Source organism: Miniopterus natalensis, chromosome 12 (assembly GCF_054644295.1).
Source record: "Miniopterus natalensis isolate mMinNat1 chromosome 12, mMinNat1.hap1, whole genome shotgun sequence".
Classification (NCBI taxonomy): domain Eukaryota; kingdom Metazoa; phylum Chordata; class Mammalia; order Chiroptera; family Miniopteridae; genus Miniopterus; species Miniopterus natalensis.
In genome coordinates, this window is record NC_142092.1 from 3,093,223 (window position 1) to 3,118,476 (window position 25,254).

At 40.9% G+C, this 25,254-nt stretch overlaps 1 protein-coding gene across 1 annotated transcript in view; it reads right to left on the reverse strand.

The window, feature by feature from the left end:
- The window catches only part of TUBGCP5 (tubulin gamma complex component 5), a 57,920-nt gene that overhangs the window by 16,749 nt on the left and 15,917 nt on the right, over positions 1-25,254 (reverse strand). Inside the window, exons 4-16 of the mRNA XM_087822507.1 lie at positions 21,760-21,856; positions 21,060-21,139; positions 20,550-20,685; positions 15,314-15,431; positions 13,451-13,540; positions 12,604-12,697; positions 11,836-12,082; positions 9,590-9,792; positions 8,712-8,827; positions 7,430-7,698; positions 6,240-6,438; positions 5,210-5,398; positions 1,740-1,922 (exon numbers count right to left, since the gene is read on the reverse strand). Of these exons, the coding sequence (XP_087678633.1) occupies positions 1,740-1,922; positions 5,210-5,398; positions 6,240-6,438; positions 7,430-7,698; positions 8,712-8,827; positions 9,590-9,792; positions 11,836-12,082; positions 12,604-12,697; positions 13,451-13,540; positions 15,314-15,431; positions 20,550-20,685; positions 21,060-21,139; positions 21,760-21,856 (2,021 nt within the window). The remainder of the gene's footprint in view (positions 1-1,739; positions 1,923-5,209; positions 5,399-6,239; positions 6,439-7,429; positions 7,699-8,711; positions 8,828-9,589; positions 9,793-11,835; positions 12,083-12,603; positions 12,698-13,450; positions 13,541-15,313; positions 15,432-20,549; positions 20,686-21,059; positions 21,140-21,759; positions 21,857-25,254) is intronic.

Sequence of the window (25,254 nt, forward strand, 5' to 3'; positions counted from 1 at the left end):
AAATCTGTCACCGTTACTATACAATGAAAATATCATTCTGCTCTTGCTACATATTTCCAAACTCTGTCCACTGAGAGAGCCCAGAGTGCTGACAACCCAGGGCCAAGGGATATACTCCAGCACCCTGGCTGAGGGCTTCTGAAGCCTCCAAACAGCAGAATGCTGGTGGGAGAGGTACACACACCTGGGCAGGACGGGCACAGGATGAGCCTGGACATCAGTCTTGAGAGCGGGGGGCTCTCCAAGGTCACTAGGGTCAAGTGACAGAGTTCCCTCTCGGTCAAAATGGGAGTCTGAGCAATGTTTAACTCTGACATCCATAATTCTCTCTCTCCCTCTCTCCCTTCCTGTCTAAAAAATGAGTAAAAGTATTTTTAAAAAAGAATAACTATAATAGATTAAAACTTATTAAAATAGTAGAATTCATGGGTTTCTACAGATATTGAAAAACATAACCTTCCCTGCTTACCTCTGGGGGGTGCTGGGCACTAATTTCTTATCATGAAAAGAATCGAGCAGTTACACTAACTACATAATTGATCAAATATTGTTTTTATGGAAGAATCAAAAGTAATAAAAGAATGAAATGAAAATAAAAGGAATTATTTTATCTACTAAGCAGGGAAACTTTTTTCTGCCAAGAGCCATTTATATATTTATAACATCATTTGCAGGCCATACAAAATTATCAACTTAAAAATTAGCTATAAAAAAGCTCCTAGATTTATTGAATTTCAAGTCCCACCTGTGGCTGCCTTGGCAGGGTCAGACCAAATGATTTTGCGGGCTGCATACGGACGTTCCCCATCCCTGCAGTAGATGGTCAATAACATAGTACCTTAAAGTGGCACATGGCCCACATTAACTATTATCATTATTTCTGTCGAAGGGGAATGAGAAGGGGAGCTAAGGAAGGAACGAGGACCACCAGGTAGGGTGGAAGTTGGGTCTCTGCACTACGAAGATTCAGAGGCACCGACTCACAGCCCTGGCCCAGCAGCTCAGCAGGGAGGAAAGGGCTGGTGAGCACCCTGCTCAAGAACAGGCCAGTGTAACAGTTTGAAAATAACTTTGCCCAGCCAGGCATGGCTCAGCGGTTGAGAGTCGACCTAGGATCCAGGCGATTGGGGTTCGATTCCTGGTCAGGGCTCATGCCCGGGTTGTGGGTTCGATCAGTAACTCTCTCATCATTGATGTTTCTATCTCTCTCTCTCTCTCCCTCTCCTTTCCTCTCTCTGAAATCAATAAAAGATATATTTAAAAAAAAGAAAATATACAACTTTGACCAACAAGTGGTGGAGTCTACTTCTCACTCCTGAACCCCACTGGTCTGTGGCTCTGTCTGAGCAACAGCAGCATGTAGCGGAAAGACGGTCAATGAGGCCTGGAGCTCCCTCAGAACCACCCAAGACTAACAAGGCCAGTGTAGCCAGCTGGAGGGCGATGCCACTGGGGCAGGGAGGTGGCACAGCCCATGGCCAGCACTGACCCCAGCCACATGAGGAGGTGGCACAGCCTGACAGCCGTGTGGTCCCATCGAGTCATCCCCTTTTGCTTAATGGGCAAGTAACTATGCTACCCGTCGCCTCGGTTTTCCAACAGGTAAAATAACAATAGCAAAATTCATAGGGTTGGTGTGAAGGTTATATATTGTAATATACACAAATATTCATAGAAGGGTTCATGGCACATGGGTCACTTTTCAATATTGAAAATGAAAGGTGCCTCCCATATTTTACCGTGGACTGTCTTCAGGATAACGCTGTCCTACTGCTTCTTGGAGCTGGACATTAAGAAAAGACACATTTTGCCAGGTTTCCTTTTCTCTTATTTTATCAAAAATTGATGTGTAGAAGTCATACATGGTATCTCCACCTTCCATTAAAAAAAAATTCCTCATGGCCTGCAAGTACTCCACCAACCTGAAAGGAGAGAAGGAATGTGAGACAGGGTCCTCCATTAGTAACAGGATTGTATGTTACCTTTTTCAGTGAAACAGGTTTACATTCCACACTGACTAAAATCAGAAACATTAACACCTCTTCAATACCTTAACAATAAAAATAGAATATGCTTTATATTAACAATCAGAAAGTTATTTTTCCATAATGTAGAAAACTGGGCAGTCACGAAAGTGTAACAAAAAAAATGAATCCAGCCCTGGCCAGTGTGGCCCAGCTGGTTGGAATGTCATCCTCTATACCAAAAGGGTGTGGGTCCAAATCAGGATCAGGGCATATACCTACGCTGTAGGTTTGATCCCCAGTTGGGGCACATACAGGAGGCAACCAATGTTTCTCTCTCACATCGATGTTTCTCTCTGTCTCTCTCCCCCTTCCTCACAATCAGTGAAAACACACTAGGATGAGGACTGGAAAAAAAAGTGAATCCAAATCCTACTATTCATAGTGAGTCTCCACTGTGATAGTATTTGGGGTATTTCTTTCCCATCTTTTTTTCTATGCATTTAAAATATATAGTCCTGGTCTTTGCCTGATTCTGCTTCTGAAAAAGCAGACCTTGGTGCACATCTTCATGCTATCTAAACACACCCAGCCCCAGCAGATGGAACAACAAGCTGTGGAGTGTGGAAAGCTTCAAACAGGTTACTCAAGGCCAGTCACAAACAGCATCTGACATTGGCCTGCACCAGAGACCATCCAAAAGACTGGGAGTCCTAGCAGATCTACCTAACAAATAGAAACAAATCCAAACAGGCAGCCAAAACAGGGAGCCAGAAAACAAGCCCCCAATGAAAGAACCAAAGAATTCTCCAGAAAAAGAGCTAAATGAAATGGAGATAAGCAATCTAGCACATACAGAGTTCAGAATACTGATCATAAGGATGCTCAACAGCATGAGAAAAGAAATGGAAACTATGAAGGAAATTAAGAACGACATAGTATAAATAATAAAAAAACCAAACACTGGAAGGAATAAACAGCAGATTAGGGGAAGCATATTAGGATTAGCTCAGAAAAAAATCACTCAATCAGAGAACCAAAAAAAACAAAAAACCACAATTAAAAAACAGGACAGTTTAAGGGGGCTGCAGGACAACATAAAACGTAGTAATATTCGCATCATAGGAATGCCAGATGTAGAAACTAAGCAAGGGTTAGAGAACCTGTTTGAAGAAATAATGGCAGAAAACTTCCTTCACCTCGTGAAGGAAAAAGTCACACAAGTTTAGGAGGCACAGAGAGTCCCAAGCAAAAAGAACCCAAAGAGGGCCACATCCAAACACATCATAATTAAAATGCCAAAATTCAAGACAAAGAGAGAATATTAAAGACAGCAAGAGAAAAGCAATCTGTTATCTACAAAGGAGCTCCCATAAGGCTGTCAGATGACTTCTCATCAGAAACTCTTCAGGCTGGAAGGGAATGGCATGAAGTATTTGAGGTAATGAAAAGCAAGGATCTGAAACCAAGACCACACTATTCAGCAAGGCTATAATTCAAAATAAATGGTGAAATAAAGAGCTTTCCAGTCAAAAAAAAGGCTAAAGGAGTTTATCACCACCAAACCAGCATTGGTGGGAAATGTTAAAGAAACTGCTGTAATAAGAAGTAGAAATAGAGAGAGAAACATAGAAATAAAGAATTCAAATGGCAATAAACACCTATCAATAATAACCTTAAATATAAGTGGATTAAAAGCTCCAATCAAAGGGTGCAGGGTAGGTGAATGGATAAGAAAATAAAACCCAAAAATATATGCTGTCTACAAGAGACCCATCTCAGAACCAAAGACACACAGGCTCAAAAAAAAAACTTCTGGAGGCCTTTAAAGGAGAGATCGACAGCAATACAGTCACAGTAGGGGACTTTAACACCCCACTACACTGGACAAATCTTTCAGACAAAAAATCAACAAGGAAACAGTGATTCTAAATGACACCCTATATCAGATGGATTTAATTGACATTTACAGAACATTTTACCCCAAAGCTGCAGAATAAACATTCTCCTGAAGTGCACATGGGACATTCTCAAAGATAGACCACATGTTAGGAAATAAAACAAGACTCCACAAGTTCAAGAAGACTGAAATCATATCAAGCATCTTCTTGGACATCTATACCATGGAATAGTATGCAGCTGTAAAAAAGAAGGATCCCTTACCCTTTGAGGCAGCATGGTGGGACCTGGAGAGTATTATGCTAAGTGAAATAAGCCAGTGAGAGAAAGACAAGTGTCACATGACCTTACTCATATGTGGAATCTAATGAACAAAATAAGCTGAGGAACAAAACAGATCCAGAGACACAGAAGCATGAGACAGACTGATGAATCTCAGAGGGAAGGCAGGGGTGGTGGGTGGGTGGGGAGATATTAATCTAAGAACTTATATGCATATGGACACAGTCAACAGTGTGGTGAAGGCCTGGGGGGAGGGGTGCAGGGGGGAGAGGATCAATGGAGGGAAAAGGGGACATTTGTAATACTTTAACAATAAAGATAAATAAATAATAATAAAAAACACAAATAGGCTCAGCAATATTGTGAAAGAACAAAGTTGGAGGTATCATGCTATTCTATATCAAACTATACTGCAAGGCCATAATAACCAAAATGACATTGTACTGACATAAAGACAGACACATTGATCAATGGAAGAGAGTAGGGAGCCCAGAAATAAACCTACGTCTATGTAGTCAATTAATATCTGACAACGGAGGCAAGAACATACAATGGGGTAAACACAGTCTGTTAAAAAAAAAAAAAAATTATATATATATATATACACACACATATATATAGTCCTCACCATATTATATATCCTGCTTTTTAAGTTTTATGAAGAAAATATGTTATTTAATACTCTGTATAAACATTATTGGCGTGAACTACAAAGTTCACACATGATACAAATATGCCAGATTTATGGATATGCCATAATATAAAGAACTGGTAATTTAGCCAGTTATGTGATAGCCAATTATGTGATGGGCATTTTTGTGCAACAAGCTTTTTCTGTTTTTCTTTTGGGACAGCATCTCAGGAATAGACAAGGAATTAAATTTCACAACATAGTTAAGAAAACATTAATGGGCAATTGATTCTCTCAAAAGAAAATTGTTTACTGCATAATTATTTCCTACTCTAATAAATATTAACTTGAAATACAGGTTTTAAAATAATTCCGACCATTCCTAAAGTACAATAAAACTACAGACTTCTTCCAAAACGATACTCCCTTATACCTGTAATCTTTCTTCAGTGTTTCCATGAGGTTTCCACAGCAATCTAGATACTGCTTGTCAATGTGGGGATAGAGGCAAGACCTCAGTGTTAATTCAAATGTCTGGCACGTCACAGATTCCGATGATCTATCCATACATATATCTCCACCAGCAAACTTCTCATGAAAGTCACTCTGTTCCAAGTACAACCTTTAACACAAAAAAGTGAGTCTTGTTTTTAAGAGCAGCTGTCAAAAGAATTCTCTTAAATCAAATTCCAGAGTACCATTGTGACTGTTAGTCTTAAAACTACCAACTATTACAGAAAGAGAAAATCTTTTTCCTCAAAATATATATTGAATGGACCAGTTGTTCAGAGTCACTTTTGCCTTTAGCATCAAGTACTTCAGGTCTTTCTAGCCATTAGGGCCACTGGCATAAGTGACGCCCACCAAATAATGAGCGGTACTGTGTGGGAACTAAGCACCTAAATGATTCAAAGGGCGAAGGTGCATTTTACACACAAGCAGGGTCTGACTCAGTATGTGTGATGCTGGTCCATAACTCAGACTTTTTAAACTTTTAATTAATTAATTAATTAAATCCTCACCGGAGGTCATGCTGAGAGAGAAGAAGGAAGAAAGAGGGAGTGGGGGTCATTGATGTGAGAGAAACATCAATCAGTTGCCTTACGTACATGCCGGCACTGGGGATCGAACCCGCAACCCAGGTATGTGCCCTGACTGGGAATCGAACTGGCAACCTTTCAGTGCCCTGAGCTACCCAGCCGGCCATAACATAGAGTTTTTAGAGCATCTCCTGCTCCACTGACAGCAGTCGCTTGGGCCTAGGTCACATGATAATCTGTGGACTTTCACAAACAGCATGGAGACCAAATGAGACATCTGAATAAGTGAATACAGTATCTTCTTGTATTACATTCATGAGGTAGAACAAGCTATAAATATTTTCTCTTTAAGGCTGTGCAGTTGCTAAATATTGCACAGATTCTGCTATTTCAACCATCAAAAATGTTGCAGTTGGGTTTCACCTGGCAAAGTTGACTGCCAGCAGCGGGTCGTGAGCATCATCCAGCTCAAGGTGTCTTTCGGCGATGCACTGCATCTTAATGAGGCTCTCTTTGGATGCCTGCTGGGCGGTGAGGGGCTGTGTGCTGGCATCTTCTCCATGTCGAAGGCGTGACTGTACGGATTCCAGAAAGAGGGTGTACAAGCCTTTTCTTTCTGCATCTGAAACACAAAGAAATATGTCAGGTTACTTAACATTATTAGCCGTATTCTAGTAAATAATATTAAGTAACATTCAGAAATATTATGTAATTTTCTCCCAATATAGCCTGGTGCTTTTCCTTTGAACTATGAGGGTCTATTCCTGTCTCATTACCTTTATAATACAGTGCCAGGTAACATTTTCACATCCTGTCAGACAACTGCGAAGCTCATGGTGAACATTTTGGTGTGCAGTTACGACTTAATTTTTTCCTAAAAAAAAAAACTAATTTTCTTCCTGAACAAGGTAACACCCTAAGCAGGATGCTTGAAGGTTAAGCAACCATGACACCGTAGGGCACTTTGAGGACAACACTAAGAGAAGTCATAATTGCACTGGAAAAACACTTCCAACAGTGGCCCTGGAGAGCTCAGTACATTTTACCAGAAATCAAAAGGAAGATATTCCAAAGTGAAAATATTACTAAAGTACATACAAAATAGTTAATGTAACACTAAGGTGATTTACAAACAAAACCACCAAGGTTCACATCTGTACTCTCAAATCTTTTTAGTCAGTTGATAAAACTTTAAGTACATCATTCAAATTGCATAAAAAAAAAGACCAAAAATGATATCAAGATTTTCTCAAAATCTATGATCAAGTCTGACTGCTCACCAACAATTTCCTATCTGCTGGGGTTTGTAGTCTTCAAGAGTGAAATGCTGCAAGATATGCCAGGGAATTATTTTTAAAGGACCCATCCTCGGGGATCAAAAATAAGGACCTTCTGATCACTGCCTTTCGAACACAGTGCCAAAGGTCCCAATGAGGACCACATTTTTCCAGCAGGAGCAGCAGCATCTATTCACTTGATCACAGTGATAATTTCTATGTAACTAGAAGGCGTTGATGACTTTCAAACTACAAAACCATTATGCATCTCAATGACAAGACAGAAGAAAGCAATTGCCCCAATGCTGCCGGAGAGGCAGGAGGAAAGGGCCCCACCTCTGGCCATGGCCTGGCCTGTGGTGCTGTCCCCAACCTGCAAGTGCTTGAGCAGCTGCATGGACTTGCCGGCCATGATGATCTGCTTCAGGACAGGGCGGAGGAAGGACACCATGGTGTGCTGCCGGCTGCAGGGCCCCTGGTCGCTGCCGGAGCTTGCGCTGGCACTATCACTCACCCTTTCTTCACTCTCTGTCTTTTCGGACACGCTGTACAGTGTGTAAGTCGCATACCAAAAGTCTCTGTGATTTACTGGGACATTTTTGTTTCTATAGAGATTCGAAAGAATTTTAAATATTAATTTTTCTTCCAAAACAACAGTATATCTGTTCTAGCTTAGTCATGTTATCCAGACATCCCAAACACAGCAACATCAATTACTGCTAAAACAGAGCAATGTCCATGCAAAATGGGAGATTTAACCTGGGAACGTGGTAAGTACTCTGAATGGCAGAGGTAAAAACTAAGTAAAGTTTCCTGAATTGGAATTAAAATATGATTCATTTGCTCATCTCCTGTGAGGGTAATCTTCAGACTTCCACATCTTTTTTCCCACATAGATTCTTGACTGGACAGCTTTTTTAAATGAAATAATAGACACTCATCACCATCTAAAAACAGTCAGAATCCCGTTTTTACAAAAATTCTCATGTAAGATGAAACAGGACAGGAGGGACATGAGATTGACTTGAGAAAAGGCTGGCTCCTTCACCTGGGCAATGGAAACATGGCCACCTTTCCAGAGGTGCCCTTCCTGCTGAGGTAAACAGACAGCTGTCAGTCAAACCACACACCTAAATACAGCACTACTTCAGAGTTCAGATGCGGACAGCTCTACAAGGCAGATTCTATGTTTCTATTTAGAAAAATCAATTAACTGAAAAGTGAAAAAACAGATTAGCTAATTTGGAGAAATAAATATATTAGAGGCCAATTCTGTAGTATGTTCACACTTCTGTCTTACTGATGACTTACATTGGAGTGACAGAAGCCATTGGTTGTCACCTGAATTCATTTTATGAAAAGCAGTGTGCGTTTTACTTTCATCAGCACACTATCACTCAAAAATGGAATTTGCAAAAAAAAAAACTGTGAACTGACATAAAACTTGGAAGAAGATATTTTGGGGCTAGGACCTGACATCTCCTACAATAGAACTTGTCTATGGTGACCACACAGCTCTGTCAGCACCTGAAACTAATGAACACACGTGATCCTACGGTGAGACAAAAGGTAAAGCCAGCACCCCGTGTGCCCCCTGCGCTGCGATTGCTGCAGTCACCTCTGGATGATGAACTCCCGCGCACAGTCACGCAGGTGGCCGTGCACGATCCACTCGTCCACAATCTGCAGGTAGGGCCGCACTGTCTCCACCCAGAGAGAGAAAAGCAGGGAGACCTGTGGAGACAGTGTACACAGCCCACACTCAGAGTGCCCTCATCTCTGCATGGAATGAGGTCCAAACATTTCTGAAACACCTTTTAAAAAGTGACCAGATTTCTGTTTTTTGAAACAAAGTTAAGAAATTAGAAATCCAAAGGATGTTATAAGATCCTTATTTAAAAACTCAATTATATATGAGATGAGCACAGTATCTGTAGTCCATACCAGGACCCTCCTGAGAGTGACAGTTACCAGGGTAAATAGGGGTATGGTTTTCCTGCCTAAATGGCACAATTAGCAAGATGTCCATTACGAATGAGGAAATGATTTTATCCTATTATATTTCCCAGCAGGAAAAAACTGCATAGCTGAAAGAAATCCACCTCTATGTTGAGCTGTAGGACCAAGCGGGTGAGAACAAGGTTCTCCAACAAAAGAAACACCTAATGTGCGGACCACCATTCTACTTTCTGTTTCTAGGAATCTGACTGCTCTAGAGGCCTCTTATCATAGATTTGCATTTTTATTTAAGAAAGGGTTACCTCAAATATCCATGTAAGTTAGCTAGGTATCTTTCGGATCTTGGTTTTATGTTTTGCTTTGTCCTAGCCTCATCCTTTTGGTGACCGTGGCAATTATAATTTAGAAGCTAATTAAAAACCCTGCACAAGTGTCTGACGCACCATGACTTAAGCATAGAGCTATGGCAGGTGTGCACCAGGCCTCTGGAGGGCAGAACAGGGCCACACACTTTAGGTTAGTTGAGGGCCCACGTACGGTTTGCTCAGAGGCTTCTCCAACGTCGTCATATTCAAGAATGGCCTTGTACAGAGTGTTAAGCAGGTGAGATGCCCGCACGACATTCCGAGTGTCTGGTGGGACTTCGGCTATCCCAGTGCTAAAGACTTTGTGCAGAACCTTCAGCTGAGCCAGTCGAGGAGACAACTTGTCCACCACTATAGCAAGAGTTATTGTAGTATCTGCAAATATCAAGGAATCAAATTCATTAGCCAGGAAAAATGTGCTTTCAAATGTGATATAAATGTTCAGCCACTTATGGAAAGGCAGAGCCGACAGGAGCCGGGTTTTCGCTTTATATCACAAGGGATTCATTTTACTAAAGAAAGTACTTCCTAGAAAAAAAAAATCAATTCAGCAGAAAAATAAAGTATAAAGGAACTGACAGAAAAAGAAACACAAGTGATTTCTAGAGACAGAAACTCAACCTCACTTGTAACAAAAGAATGCAAATTAAAACTACACTGGATAAAAAAAAAAATCCCAGACTACAATGGGGTTCCAGTTTCAGCGAGGGGAGGGGAGGGGTGATTGACTACAAAGGGCAGCAAGAGCAAGCCCCTTTGTGAGGATGGCCCAGCTCTGAGTCCTGAACATGGAGGTGGTTATGTGAATCTACACTTGTGACAAAATGTCACAAGACTACACACTCAGCCCCCTCACCCCCAACAAAAAAGCAAGTACCTGCAAAACTCGGGAAACCTATACCAGGTGTGTAGACTGCTTAATGCATGATGCCATGTCAATTTCCTAGTTTTGATAATAGACTGTAGTTACATGAATGTCACCATTGGGGAAGCGGGTGATGGAAACACAGGAATCAGCACTACTTTGTGGAGAAGTTGTAAATGAAAGTGGAGGAGAAGGACACCACACTGGGTTACCATTTCACACCTATCTTACTGGTGAAGATCAGAAAGTTTGATAATACACTGCTGGCAAGAATATGAGGAAAAGGTATTCACACACACTGCTTGCAAAGTGAAAGCTCCTTATCTGTACCTACAAAACAACAGGGCAGAATCTATCCAAATTACACGCAGTCACATCCTCCTGAACCAGCTCTCCCACTCCAGGAGCGATGCTCCAGGTAACTCACTGTGCATGTGGCACAGAGAACTACATGTACGTGGTCATCACGGCACACAGCTGGCAAAAGGGAAAGATCAGAAACAACCTAAATGTCCACTGAAAGGGGCCCTGGCCGGGTAGCTCCATTGGTTAGAGTGTTGTCCCGATACTCCAAGGTTGGGGGTTCGATCTCCCGTCAGGGCACATACAAGAAGCAGTCAATGAATGCATGGATGGGTGGGTGGAAAAACAAATCAGTGTTTCTTTCCCTTCCTCTCTCTAAAATCAATATATTAAAAAAATTAAAAAATAGCCGGGGTGGGGGGAGAGGGAGGGGGGTCAATGGGGGGAAAAAAGGGGACATCTGTTAATATTTCCAACAATAAAGATAAATTTAAAAATAAATAAATAATGTCCACCAAAAGGGGATTGGTCTGTGATACATCATACAACAAAACACTCAATTTATAAAAAATAAAATGAGGCTCTTTATATACTTATATGGTAATAATCTTCAAAATTTAAATTAAAAAACAATTTGAAGAGAGCACTCAATAAACTTCTAGGTATGCACATGTGAATATGCACTGGATGTGTATGTCTAAATTATTTCTGGGAGGGTGGCACCACAGACTGACGACTCGGTTGCCTCTGGGAGGGGAAATGAATACTCACCTGGACAATTGGAGCAGGAGAAAAATTTTCACCATCTTTTGTTACTGTTTGGATTTTTAAAGATATGAATGGTGCCCTGGCTGGTCTGTCTCAGTGGTTAGTGCGTGGGCCCAAGGATTGATGGGTGTGCTGGGTTCGATTCTAGCCAATGACACGTACCTCAGTTACAGGATCAATCCCCGGCCCTAGTCAGGGCCTGTGAGCGAGGCAACCAGTCAATGTGTCTCTCTCACATCCATGTTTGTCTCTCTCGCTCTCTCCCTTCCACTCTCTCTGAAAAGTAATGGAAAAAATACCCTCCAGTGAGGATAAAAATATATACAAATGGCTTAAAATATAAATTTAAAATAATTTTAAAAATGAGTATATTCATGTCAATTATTTATTTGCCATGTAATTTCCAAACCTTATACCAATGAACAAATAGCACTCAAAGTATGTGTGTGTCTTATGAGTAAAAGGAAAGAACATTTAAATACCGTTATTGATGATACACTTCTCAATTTCCGTAAGCTCTTCTTTGAAAGTAATAAAGTATTTGTACAGGGCCCACATGAAAGCCTGGTAAGTTCGAAAGGGAGCTTCAGCCAACTTCTTAAGGATGGATCCGTTCCCGGGAAGCGTGTTCTCAGAGCTGTGCCCCAGGACTTCATCGATGAATGCCTGGAGTCGGAACACAGCCTGGCCATGCGCCGCGATCTGTTCCAGCACTGACCGCAAACAGCTCTGCAGTTGGTGAGGTAAAGATGAAAAACTGCAATGATTAAAGGCAGTCTGCAAGCATTCAACTTCACATCCCCTCACTATAAAATATTACTTTCGTGACTGTTTTTGAATAGTATGCTTAGGAGACAACAAAGTAATAAAGCAAATATTTAGTTTTAGATTCAAAGGATAGTTTGAACATTAATTTCTGCAGAATATGGAATTGTGGGTTAACTTTTTAAAAACACATTTCAGGTAAATGCATTAAAAGAAAAAAAAAAAAAAAATTACAGCTGTATAGCTTTCCCAATACAGAATGACAAATAAAAAGGAAAAACACAAATTAAAATAAACATAATATCACCAACAATACTCAAGAAATCTCTAAGCACTGTTAAGACTCACAAGTTAATTTTTTCTTTTGGATCTTAAATATATTTAGTAGTTAGTTTTAATAATGAAAAATGTTCTAAAGTTATACAAACACGGTTTACATAAATCCTATTATTTAATTGTAACTTTAATAAATACAAATAACTTACATGTGTCAAATGGGTTACTATTATGTTGTTTCTCACAGTTACTTTTCCATCAATCAACTGAAATATAAAGAGCTTTTTGACCCCTGAAAGTAACCTGAAATGAAATAAAAAGTGAATGTACTTTAAGTCTCAAAAAATATTCAGTACAGTGCTGATTAGAAATTTGAATAAAAGACTCAGAAGTGGGGGAGGCAGAGAGGTGAGATAATTAGAAAACAGAAGACATTAGTCTTTTCATCTGATTACCTTAACTCTCAAGATGTTCAGTATCATCTTAGAGAGAAGCTCACAGCCCTCCCTCACATAAGAGGTGGTCCAAGGAGACCATCCTCTTTCTAAGAATGTCCACGTGACGTTTTCTGGTAGAGAGGTCCAGACTCTGCAATCTCAGCAGGGACAGCTCTGCATATTGCGCTTTCATTTTCATTTTTGTGTGAACACAATCTAATTTCTTAGACTTTTGGTTTCCAGGTACAAGGCACAGGCTAACTTTCCTTGATATACTCTGCCTACTATAAGCAGTAAGCAGCAAACTAGGAACCTTGCTTTGAACTCAGAAACTAGAAAAGTGATGGTTTAATCTAATTAAATCATCTATTAAGCTATTCAAAATAAAAAAGAAGTAAATACATCACAGTCTCCATCTCCATGGTTGAAAATGCAGTTTGGGCTTCCAGAGCCCCCAGGGCAAGCTCAGGTGCCCCTGGGCACTGTTCAGGGTCATACCTAACGGCCTATTTCTAGTCTGCATGTGAAAAACCCCTGAACACTTTTCTATCAAAAAACGAACATTCTGTATCTCACTAATTAAGTTTCCTAGACAATTAATTGGGTTAACAGGACTTACCACAGGGTTTCCCGAATAACCTGTGTCTCAGTAACAAAAACCCTGTCATCTGGAAGGTGTAATGGGTCACTGCTGCACAAATGTTGGTCCCTGTTAGAAAGCAAATGTCAAACATGAGAAGGTTTCTCATTTAGTAAAGTTACTTCTCAAACAATATATGCAATTTAGTGGTAATTTAACCAGTAATCAGTAAGCAATTAAACATAACACAAGCTGTAAATGCTGTCCCACATTCACTTTCACAAATCAACTAGAACACTCCCAGAGAGGCACTTTCAGAGCAATCCCAACTGTTATATTTACTGCTGATTTACACAAATATTTAAACTATGTATCTTTTTTTGTCAAAATGGTAATGGTACTTTTTGTAGTAAGTGCACTGAAATGAAAATCAAATAAATGGCCTTATAGCAACCCATTCACTTTGAAAATCAAAATACAGATTATAATTAAATAATTTCATTTTAAAAATAAAAAATATTTAAAAACTTTTCAATTAGCATTGTTTAAAACACACTAAGTTTAAATTCCAGGGAGGTATGTGATTTAAACCACAAATCAAACCAAATATTAACATCAAAGTTTTTTTTAACACTTTTTTCCCAAAAGACAGGCCAACAAAGCCTAAACTTTATATTGCACTGGCCAGTCTGATGTCGCAGTTTGAAATCTTCATGATCCACAAGATGGCATTCAGGCTCCAACTGCCCAGGGAAGGGGCCAGAGGCAGGAGAGGTCAGCCTCAGGCTATCTACAGGCAGGACAAGGACAGACTTTTCTCAGCAAGTCTGTCACACAGGCACCAGTTACACTTCTCCTTGTCCCCTTTCCCAGCCCTTGACCCCTTCCCCCCGGGACAACCCCCCCTCAGGCCTTCCCCACACTATTGTCTGTGTCTATGGGTTATGCACATATGCATATAAGTTCTTAGGTTAACCCCTTCCCCCCATCCCTGCACTTTCCAGGTCCCACCATGCTGTCTCAGAGGGTAAGGGATCCTTCGTTTTTTACAGCTGCATAGTAGTCCGTGGTGTAAATGTCCCAGAAGATGCTTGATACAACTTCAATCTTCTTGAACTTGTAGAGACTTGTTTTGTGTCCTAACATGTGGTCTGTCTTTGAGAATGTCCCATGTGCACTTCAGGAGAATGTATATTCTGCAGCTCTGGGGTGAAATGTTCTGTAAATGTCAGTTAAATCCACCTAATTTAGGGTGTCATTTAGAATCACTGTTTCCTTGTTGATTTTTTTGTCTGGAAGATTTATCCAGTGAAGTCAGTGGGGTGTTACCCCCTACTGTGACTGTATTGCCATTGATTTCTCCTTTAAAGGCCTCCAGAAGTTGGTGGGTTTTTTTGAGCCTGTGTGAGTCTTTGGTTCTGAGGTGGGTCTCTTGTAGACAGCATATATTGAGTCTTATTTACTTATCCATTCAGCTACCCCATGTCCTTTGATTGGAGCATTTAATCCATTTACATTTAAGTTTATTATTGATAGGTACTTATATATTGCCATTTTATTTCTTTATGCCTATGTTTCTCATTCTATTTCAACTTTTTATTACAGCAGTCCCTTTAACATTTCTTGCAATGCTGGTTTGGTGGTGATAAAATCCTTTAGCCTTAGATAATACTAGTACCACACAGCCTCCAACTGCCACTCAGTACAGGTGGGTACGTTAGGGGGAAGGTTCCACTGGAGGGCTGCAAGGGGGCATTAGGGGAAGCAGGGTTTCCTTCTGCATCTTTACTGCTCCAATTCCAACCTAGACCCAAACTGGACACCTACCAGAGATTCAGTTCTGGTGGTCCCTGGCCAAAGTTTCTTCTATTAACAAATTAAATGAAAAATTGAGCTTCTTACCAGACAGCAGCTAAATTGGAGTGCAAATGCAAACTATGAGGAAACCTCGAGGACTGAGCTGTCCAGTACTGATGGACGACATGCTGCTCCAGCCAGCTTCGGGCATCTGGCTCATCCACTAGAGGAAATTTATTATGTTTAAATCATGAGTTAACAAAAAAACACTTGATCAACTTTGCCACAATATCTGAACTTATGACTCCATTCAAATATTTAATAGAAAAAGGCTCTTTAAAATAATAGCTACCACTCTGGCCGGGTGGCTCAGTTGGTTGGAGCATCGTCCTGTATACCAAAAAGGTTGCAGGTTCGATTCCTGGTCAAAGCACATACCTAGGTTGCGGGTTCAATCCCCAGAAGGGTGTGTATGGGAGGCAACTGATCAGCGTTTCTCATATCGATGTTTCTCTTTCTCCCCCCCTTCCTCTCTCTTTAAAATCAATAAAGCATATCCTTGGGCGAGGATTAAAAAATAACTACCACCTGACCACATCTGTGCATATAATCACTTACTTAAAGCCATTTATAACAAAACATAGCCGACCCAAGTTCAGGTCAAGATGACAGAGCAAGTAAACCCTATGCTCACCTCCTCCCACGACAGCATCAAAATTATACCTACACTACAGAACAGCTATCACTGAGAACCGCCTGAAATCTAGGCGAACAGATGTCCTACAGAAAGAAGTCACATCAAGACTGGTAGGAGCAGCAGAGACATGGAACGAGCTGGTCCCACACCCATGTGTCGCAGCTGAGAATCGGGAGGGAAATCTCAGATGCAGAGGTCCCTCAGAGATGCCAAGAGTCCCAGCCACATACCAGGCTCCCCAGCCCAGGGTTCCAGTGCCAGGAAGAAGAGACCCCAAAATATCTGGCTATGAAAACCGGCAGGAATTCCGTCCATCCAGGTGAGACGGGAGTTGCTAGAAACCAAAGGTGCCCACTTAAAGGGCCTGTGCACAGACTCACTTACAAGATATGGAAGCAACCTAAGTGTCCACTGATAGACAACTGGACAAAGAAGTGGTACTTATATACAATGGAATATAACTTAGCCATAAAAAAAAAAAAAAAAAATTAAATCTTACCATTTTTGACAGCATGGATGGACCTTGAAGGCAATATGCTAAATGAAATAAGTCATATAAATACCATATGATTTCACTTATATGTGGAATCTAGAAAGCAAAGTAAATGAACAAAACAAAAACAGACTCATAGATACAGGGAACAGAGTGGTAGTCGCCATATGGGAAGGGGGCTGGGGAGCTGGGTGAAAAAGGTGAAGGGATTAAGAAGTAGAACTTGGCAGTGACAAAATAGTCACAGGGATGTAAACTATAGCATAGGGAATATAGCCAAAAATATTGTATTGACTATGTATGGTGTTAGATGTGTTCAAAACTTATTGGAGGGGGGTCTTTGCAAGTTATATAATTGTCGAACCACTATGCTATACACCTGAAAATAATATAATATTAAGGGTCAAATGTAATTAAAAAATTGAAAAAAAAATTTTTTTTAAATAGCTAACCCAATACAATAGGTAGTAAAAAATAAATAAATAACAGAATGATCAAGGAATTGTACCTTAGGAATTCAAGGATGACTCACTATCAGAAAATCTATCAACATGTAGTGGAGTGAAAGAAAAATCACAGTTATCTCTCAATAAAGAATAGTTTTTGCTAACGCTCAATATTTATTCGTTGAACTTTGTTCTATTCCTGTTTTTCTAAAAGTCTCTAATGAATATTAGACTCTTAGAAAAATAGGAATAGAAGGAAACTGTCTCAGTTTGATACCTGGAACCTATACCCAAGCACATCACACTTCATAAAGGAATTTCGGGTGTAACCCTCTAAGGATGAAACCCACCATTTCCACTGCCCCTGATTCCTCTGCAGTCTAGATGGCTGGCCAGAAAACATACACTGTCAACATGTCTTGAAGAAGACATAACACATAAAGATCAGCAGAAGGAGATAAAACTGTCAGTATTTGTAGTCGATGCTGATCTATACAAAAAACCCAATGAAATAAACTATTATAATTAAAATGAGAGTCCAGGAAGAATGTTGGATATAAGAACAATTTACAAAGCCCCATAGCGTTCTACACACAATAAACAAAACAAAGAAGGCGCCGCTCATAACAAAAACTGATAACACTTGTAGAAACTAACAGGTACTTAAAGTTTTTATAAAGAAAATTTCCAAATTCTAGTAAGAGAATGAGAAGAAATGTAGACATTTTCATAGTAAAGATGTCAAATCTTCCCTAAGCTAAACCTATAAATTCAATACAATCCCAATAAAAATTCCAGCTGGATTTAAAAAATGGGCCTTAGCCCGGCCAGGTGTGGCTCAGCAGTTGAGCATCCACCTAGGATCCAGAGCGCAGTCTGATTCCCTGTCATGGCACATGCCCGGGTTGCGGGCTCGATTCCTGGTCGGGGGTGTGTGGGAGGCAGCCGATCAATGACTCATCACTGATGTTTCTATCTCTCTCTCTCCCTCTCCCATCCTCTTTCTGAAATCAATAAAGATATAAAATAAATAAATAAATGTCAATTGAGAAAAGATATAAAAAAAGGGCCTTATCCTACTCCCTCTAAAGCATCTGTGGAAGAGAAAGCTAGGCCAACTCTGGCAAAGAGTAAAGGAGATGAGGGGAGACTTGTCTTCTGTGTGTTGAGACACACTAACAAGCCATAGAAATAAAAATGTGTTCCTCAGCAACGCACATTAAAGGGGAGAATGGACTATTCAGAAATAAATACATGTACTGATATATGATAATGGCAGACCCACAGAGCGATGTGGAAGGAATGGATGACTGACTCTGTGGACAAAAAGGGGCCACATGCTAACCTGACAGCTCAGGGCAGGCCTACATGGCGGCCTAGCAAACTCAGAGACCTAAAAGAACCACAGAGGATGGTCTGAAATGAAAATCTTTTTAACTAAAAAGAGTCTATGGAGGGTAGTCATGCCCAAGGCAGTATTTTTCCCTAACAAAGACTAATTTTCACCTTAGCTAAGCCTGTCCCGGTGTGTAGTTTTTTTTTTTGCACCTGCTATAACATACCTGATTAACATGCCTTTGCAAAAACAAAGTAATTTCCTTTTTTCCATACCCCTCAAAACACAGGCACCCTCTGCAGAGACCACAAATCCTCTCATAGTCATTGTTGAATTAAATGTTGACTGTTAACTATCCTGCACCCACCTAAAAGAAGTGTGTCCATCATTTGACTTTTTATCCAATCCCAGAGGTCCCTCCCTTTGCTTTCTCCCGCCTCCGTAATCTACCCCCAATTGACTTCACGTAACCCACTTGCATCCCCTCTTTTGATTGCAATGTATAAAACAAGGTGCAAAACTGCCATTCTTGGGAGCATTATCTCAACCCATGGAGATTCTGCTTCCCAGCATTTGTCAACAGCTTGGCTCAAATAAACTCACAAAAAATTCTTCACAGGTTTGAATGTTTCTTATGTTAACAACTAGATGCTGCTGGGAAAACTGGCTCAGGACATGAAGGAAAAAAATCAGCTGGACCTTTTAACCTCACTTCACACGTAACAGCGAGCCTGGCAATAACTAGAGACAGAAGGAGAACAGAGAAAACTACCAAGACCCAAATACTAATCACACCATGAAAAAGTCACAGGTTTGAAACCAATATAGTATTTTTAAAAATGACATTGTTTGAAGGATGCCATGCAAAATGTTAACAGGTGACTAAGAAAAGATAACTGCAGTGTCTAAAACTGAGGAATTAGTATCTAGTAGACACCCAAAGAAGTTTGAAGGGTAAGACTGGGCAGAAAGGACATGAAACCCAAAAGGAAACAAGCAAGGAGTCAGTAACACTGTAATAACTATGTGTGGCGCCAGGTGGGTGCTGGAACTTGGGGGACCCCTGGGTAAAGTCTGTGACTGTCTACCCACCATGCTGTGCACCTGAAACTAGCAGAGAAAAATACTGAACGGAAACTATAACTGAAAAAGGAAAACAAGCAAAAGGTGTCAATGGGCACCTCGTAGAAGGGGCAAGACAGAGGTGCCTTAGGGACCATAGACCCTCACCCGCAGAGTCACACATGCAAAGGAAAACAGCAGCGGCTCCCATCAGAGGGGGGATCTTATCAAGTAGGGCCAGGTCCATTCGGATGTGGCACTAGGCAGACGGGGTACAGGCAGCCCAGGGCCTGTCCACAGCACACCACTAACAAAAATGTGGGGGTGCAAAGTGAAGAATCCCCCAGAGCAATTGGGGGTAACAAAGATGCTCACAAAGCCATATGGGCAGATTTCACCCAGAGTTTAATGCAGAGAGGAACAGACCGAGTTTACACAGCATCACACCCTTATGTAATTTAAAATCAGAACCCACCAACCAACACAACGTACTTTATAAGTTAACATACACGGGAACAGATATCCGCTCCACCAGAACCGGTGCTGGAACTGGGGGACAAGGTGAGAGGGGATGACCTGAAGAGAAGAAATACACTGACGGCCCTGACGACGTGCTCTGAGCTCCTTAACCCACGCTCTACCCTGACGGTCCACATCAAGGATCAGAGAGCAGGAAAGAGAAGAGAAAACCAGATCATTAGGAGACTAAAATCAGCTTTAACAACTTGTGACCATTAGGCGAGGCTTAAGGGCAGTGTACGGGGCCAGGTCATAGACCTCAGCTTCTGGGGCTCATGTCCCGGCTGTGTGGCCACGGGAAAACCACTGTAACCAGGCCTCTGCTTCCTGATCTACAAAACGAGTAGGAGGATTCGACAACCTAACCTGTAAGGCTGCTTCTGTCTCTTTCCAGATCCTACGAGTTCAGAGCTCTCCACTAACTGAAAGGCAAGACACCCAAGTTGAAATTAAATGGTACAGATCTTTTCCTTTTAGTTACCAACCTGGCAAGGGCAATCCTTCCCCAATAAAAAATAAACTAAAAATAAACTATTTAGGACCAACAAAATTCTCAGAACTATAAGAAAAGAACAAAACTGCAGTCTAAATCCCATTTCAACATTCACTTATAGCGCTACTTCTTAGGAAACCACAGAAGGAAGACCTAAAGATTTAAAAGACCTGTTTTATAAGGATGGCAGAGCTTACCAATATCGCAAATAATATGGAACTGTTCTCAAAGCTTGCCCTCTCTTCTAGAGGATTCTTCTATTAGAAAAGCATGCCGGCATCCACAAACACAGTACCTTTCCAGCTGACACGTGGCCCTGGTTTCCTGCTGTGACTTTGTTCCTCTAACGGTGTCCGATCTGCCTGAATCCCAGAGTCTTCTCTGCTCAAGGGCTGTGGGTCATCTTCATCCCCACTTTCTTCAGACCAATTCTGATTTAGAAAGGAAACACACCTGACCCACAGAAGGCGTAACAACTGAAGCTATTTACCATTAAAAGATGAGGAAAGTTTCAGAAGAAAAGCAGCAACTACACCAAAAGAAACTTTCTAAATGTCTTGGACAGAATTATTTTTGGTGGCAAAAATCCCAAGAGTCACAGCTCCTTAAAGGATACTTTCCATTCAACTTCCTAGTATTAATGGTTTGATGCAAAATCTTAATAAATCTCCCATAATAAACTCCTCCAGTTCACTGAAGAGTGTCTCTGTTTCAGTTAGGTTGCTGCAGGAGAGAAGGACCCATAAAAACCATCTGTATCATTTGGAATTTATTTACCTTTTCAATAGCAAAACCTGACACTTACTGGTGTGTCTCCATTCTGACTAAAGTCAATTTCTTCACCTTCCAGCAAGTATTTTCCCCAGTCAAAATCATCTTTCTTTTCTAAAATGTAACAGAAAAATCTCATCAGCTTTACCAAATATATGTGGGGGGAAAAACACCACAAAACTATAGGAAAAAAGTCTACCAAAACTCAAAATAAAATGCACTTGGGAAATGATTCTAATACATTTTAAATTTCTTTATCTTCAAAAGTAATTTTTCTCTTTATATAATTGAAAGTAGTTCAACTTACAAAGCCTGAATTTATATATTTTAAAATGAAATATAGAAATGAAAATTTCCAATTACATCCAATGCAACAGAAATATTTTAGTTTCATAGATTTTTACAAAGTTTTATAAAAACTCAATGTTGCCTGGCCGGGCGTGGCTCAGCGGTTGAGCATCGACCTAGGATCCAGGAGATCATGGTTCAATCCCCAATCAGGGCACATGCCTGGGTTGTGGGCTCGATTGCCAGTGAGGGGCATGCAGCAGGCAGCTGATCAATGACTCTCTCATCATTGATGTTTCTATCTCTCTCTCTCCTTCACCCTTCCTCTCTTGGAAATCAATAAAGATATATTTAAAAAAGCAAAAACAAAACTCGATATGTCTACCAATTAAGGAACAGAACTAAGTTTTCTTTTATGTTATATATTAAAGCATCTGATCACATACCCACTTCTTTATCTCGTGGTGTCTCCACGTAGCTGCTGTTTGAAGGAGAGTCGGACAGGCACAGGAGGAGTGACAGTGTGGAATAGTGAGCATCAGTCTTTAAAGGAAAAAGTGAAGACGATGAGCCACTGGCTGGTAAGAGCTTTTAAAACCAGTTTGAGTAAAGAAAAGATACTCTCATGACTGTTATCCCTGAGTTTCTTCCCAGTTTGAAAATATGAATTATACCTAAATAAGTCCTAACCTCTAAACTATTCTTTTAAATTTTATTTTTCAATTACAGTTTCCATTCAATATTATTTTGTATTAGTTCCAGGTATATAGTGATCCCCCAATATTTCAATTACCCACCTGACACCATACACAGTCATCACCATATCACTGACTATATTTCCTATGCTGTACTTTACATCCCTGACTATTCTGTAACTACCAATTTGTACTTCTTAACCCCTTCACCTTTTCACCCAGTTTCCCAAACCCTTTCCTCTCACAACCACCAGTCTCTTCTCTATCTATGAGTCTGTTTCTGTTTTATTTATTTTGTCCTTTAGATCCCATATATAAGTAAAATCATATGGTATTTTTCTTTCTCTGCCTTAACTTATTTCACTTAGCAAAACACCCTCTAGGTCCATCCATGCTGTTGCAAATGGTAAGATTTCATTCTTTTTATTGCCAAGGAATAGTCCATTTTACATATGTACCACTCTATTTTTACAATTCAAATGTGTATACATAAGGAACCTGTCAAAAATGCATTACCTGACCTAGCCAGTTTCGCTCAGTGGATAAAGTGTCAGCCCAAGGAGTGGAGGGTTCCAGGTTACATTCCAGCCAAAGGCACGTACCTTGGTTGCACGCTCAATCCTCAGCCCTGGCCCTGGTCGATCCGGAGGCAATCAATCAATGTGTCTCTCTCACATCGATGTTTCTCTCCCCTCCCCCCTGACTCCATCCACCCTTCCACTCTCTCTGAAAAAGCAATGGAAAAAATATCCTCAAGTGAGGATTAAAAAAAATGCATTACCTAAATCATAATGAGGAATCATCAGACAAACCTAAATTGAGTGGCAAGCTACCAAATAATTGGCCTGTGCAATTAATTCAGAATGTCAAGGTCTAGAAAAAGAGAGGCTAAGGAACTATTCCAGATTAGACACCAATTGCTGAACCTGGGCAAGGGATTACAGGCGTTCCTTTTACTATTCTTTAACTTTTTTTTATATTTTTTAAAACAAATTATATTTTTAAAAAGTTACCAAAAAATAAAAATACCCCAAATGTGCTAAAAGTCATAAAGTATGCATAGAAAGGAGATACGGGTTAAATTCAAGGAAGGTACAGGAAGTCTCTCATGCCTAAAGACCAGTTAATTCTCCCTGTTCTGTAGTCCAGAGCACCTTCTGTGCATCTCCACAGTGTTAATAACAATCATAATTAAGTAACTATTTAGTGGTATCATGTCTTCTTTATTCTGTATTTCCACCACTTAGTATGATGCTAGACAGAACAGACACTTGGCAAGCTTTCTTGGAAATGATAAAGGAATATATCACCAATAAGGTTGCAGGGAGCATCCCTTTTATTGGTAATTTCTCGCCTGCTTAAAAATGTGTGAAATTCCTTCACAAAGAAATTTTATTCCCTAGAGAAAAGTAATCTAAAATGTAAATACAGTTGACCCTTGAACAACTCGGGGGCCAGGGGTGCTGATGGTCCATACAATAAAAAAATCCACATGTAACTTAATCTACAGGTGAATCCCCAACTCCCAGCCGGCCCTTGAACAACCTGGGTTTGAACTGTGTGGCTCAGCTGAAGAAAGTGAGTCTCTACATGTAACTGGACCACATTGTTCAGGGTCGACTGTGCTTGAAGAAAATCACTCTCACTATATAAATCTATTATTTATTAACAAGTGCTGTCAGATTGGGTTTTGCACCTGGAAGAGGTGAAAGTTACCAGTGAAAGAGGAAAGACATGTGTAATCCGCTTCTGGCATAATGGAGGGAGGTGGTCCTCAAATCCTCTCGCCAAAAACTAGTTATAAAGCTGCATAAAAGTGCCAAGGCAACCATTTCAAGTGCTCTCCCTCAAACACAGGAACTATTAACCCATAAAAATGACCTTGTAACCACTCAGAAGCTCCATTTCTTAAACATGACCCTTTCTCTTTTCTGTTCTGTCCACTCCCTTTCTTAATCATTTAGCCCTTAGGACATCAGATTCTGGTTAGCATCAAACTGTCTTAAGAACAAAGTCTCAGGTCTGTTGACAAGAGAAACAGAGTTCCAGTCAAGGTAAAGATAACACCTTAACTTCAGGTGTGTTTCAGCCCCAGACCCACGGACCACACCCTCAGGAAATCAGACAGAACGCTGCCATGGCTGACCTCAGGACCTGATAGGATCATCAACTACTCCCTACCTGGCCACAACCAACTTTTAGAGCCCATGAACCCAACTCCCTCTATATAACCCATCCCTGGAAGCCATTGAGGAGCCAGGTCTTTGGGCCTTAGCTTACCTGTAACTTGGGCTTGACACCATTTCCTCAACTAATAAACCCTTACTTTCTTGGTTGCAAACTCCTGATCACATTTGACAGGGCTTCGATGCATGCAGGCCAACAAACCCCTTTAGTCTGTTAACAACCTCAGGTAAGAATGGTGTAGGTTAGTGGCACCTTTGCCTGGGGCCATCTCCTCCCCTCCCTCTAGCTCTCTTAGAGTGGTAGTTCAACCAGGACTGGACAGGAAGTGAAAACAAGCAGCCTTATTGCTATTCTCAGAGGAGGTTCACTTGAACCCAAGTCCTGTCAGTTAAAGTGGCAACTGCAGTGGCAAATGAGCAGAGAGCCAGCAATTGCCAGCCTGTGTGGAGAAAGGAGTGGGTCAACAGAACAGCCAGATTCTGGCTGCCAGACAGCCAAAGGGGGCTTTCTAAGCTCTCCACGTGTCCAGCTCACTAGAGGCTGTAATGTGAACAGCAGAGCTTGAGTGGACCCAAGCCACCCCACACATATCCCTGGCCAGGGGAGCAGAGTCCATGCACAGAGAAGATGAGAGCCAGCAGAGCATAAACCAGGACAGTCTCAAAAATGGCCTTCAGTATGACTACTTCTCAGTCCACACACAAATAAAGCAGAGGAATACCTAAAAGTCATTTAATGTAACACACCATATGTCATGGCTGAATGTGAAATTCACATTAAAACTCTACCCCCCAATTTGATAGTATTTGGAGATGGGGGTCTTTGGGAGGTAATTAGGTCATGAGGATGGAGCCCTGGTCCAATGGGATAAAGAGAGATACCAGAGCCCTGGCTGATGTGGATCAGTGGTTAGAGCATTGGCGCACGCAACAAAGGGTCACGGGTTCAATTCCCAGCCAAGGGCACATGCAGGGTTGCAGGTTCAATCCCCGGCCCACTGGGGTGCATGCAGGAGGCAACCAATCGATGCGTCTCTCTCACATCGATGTTTCTCTCTCC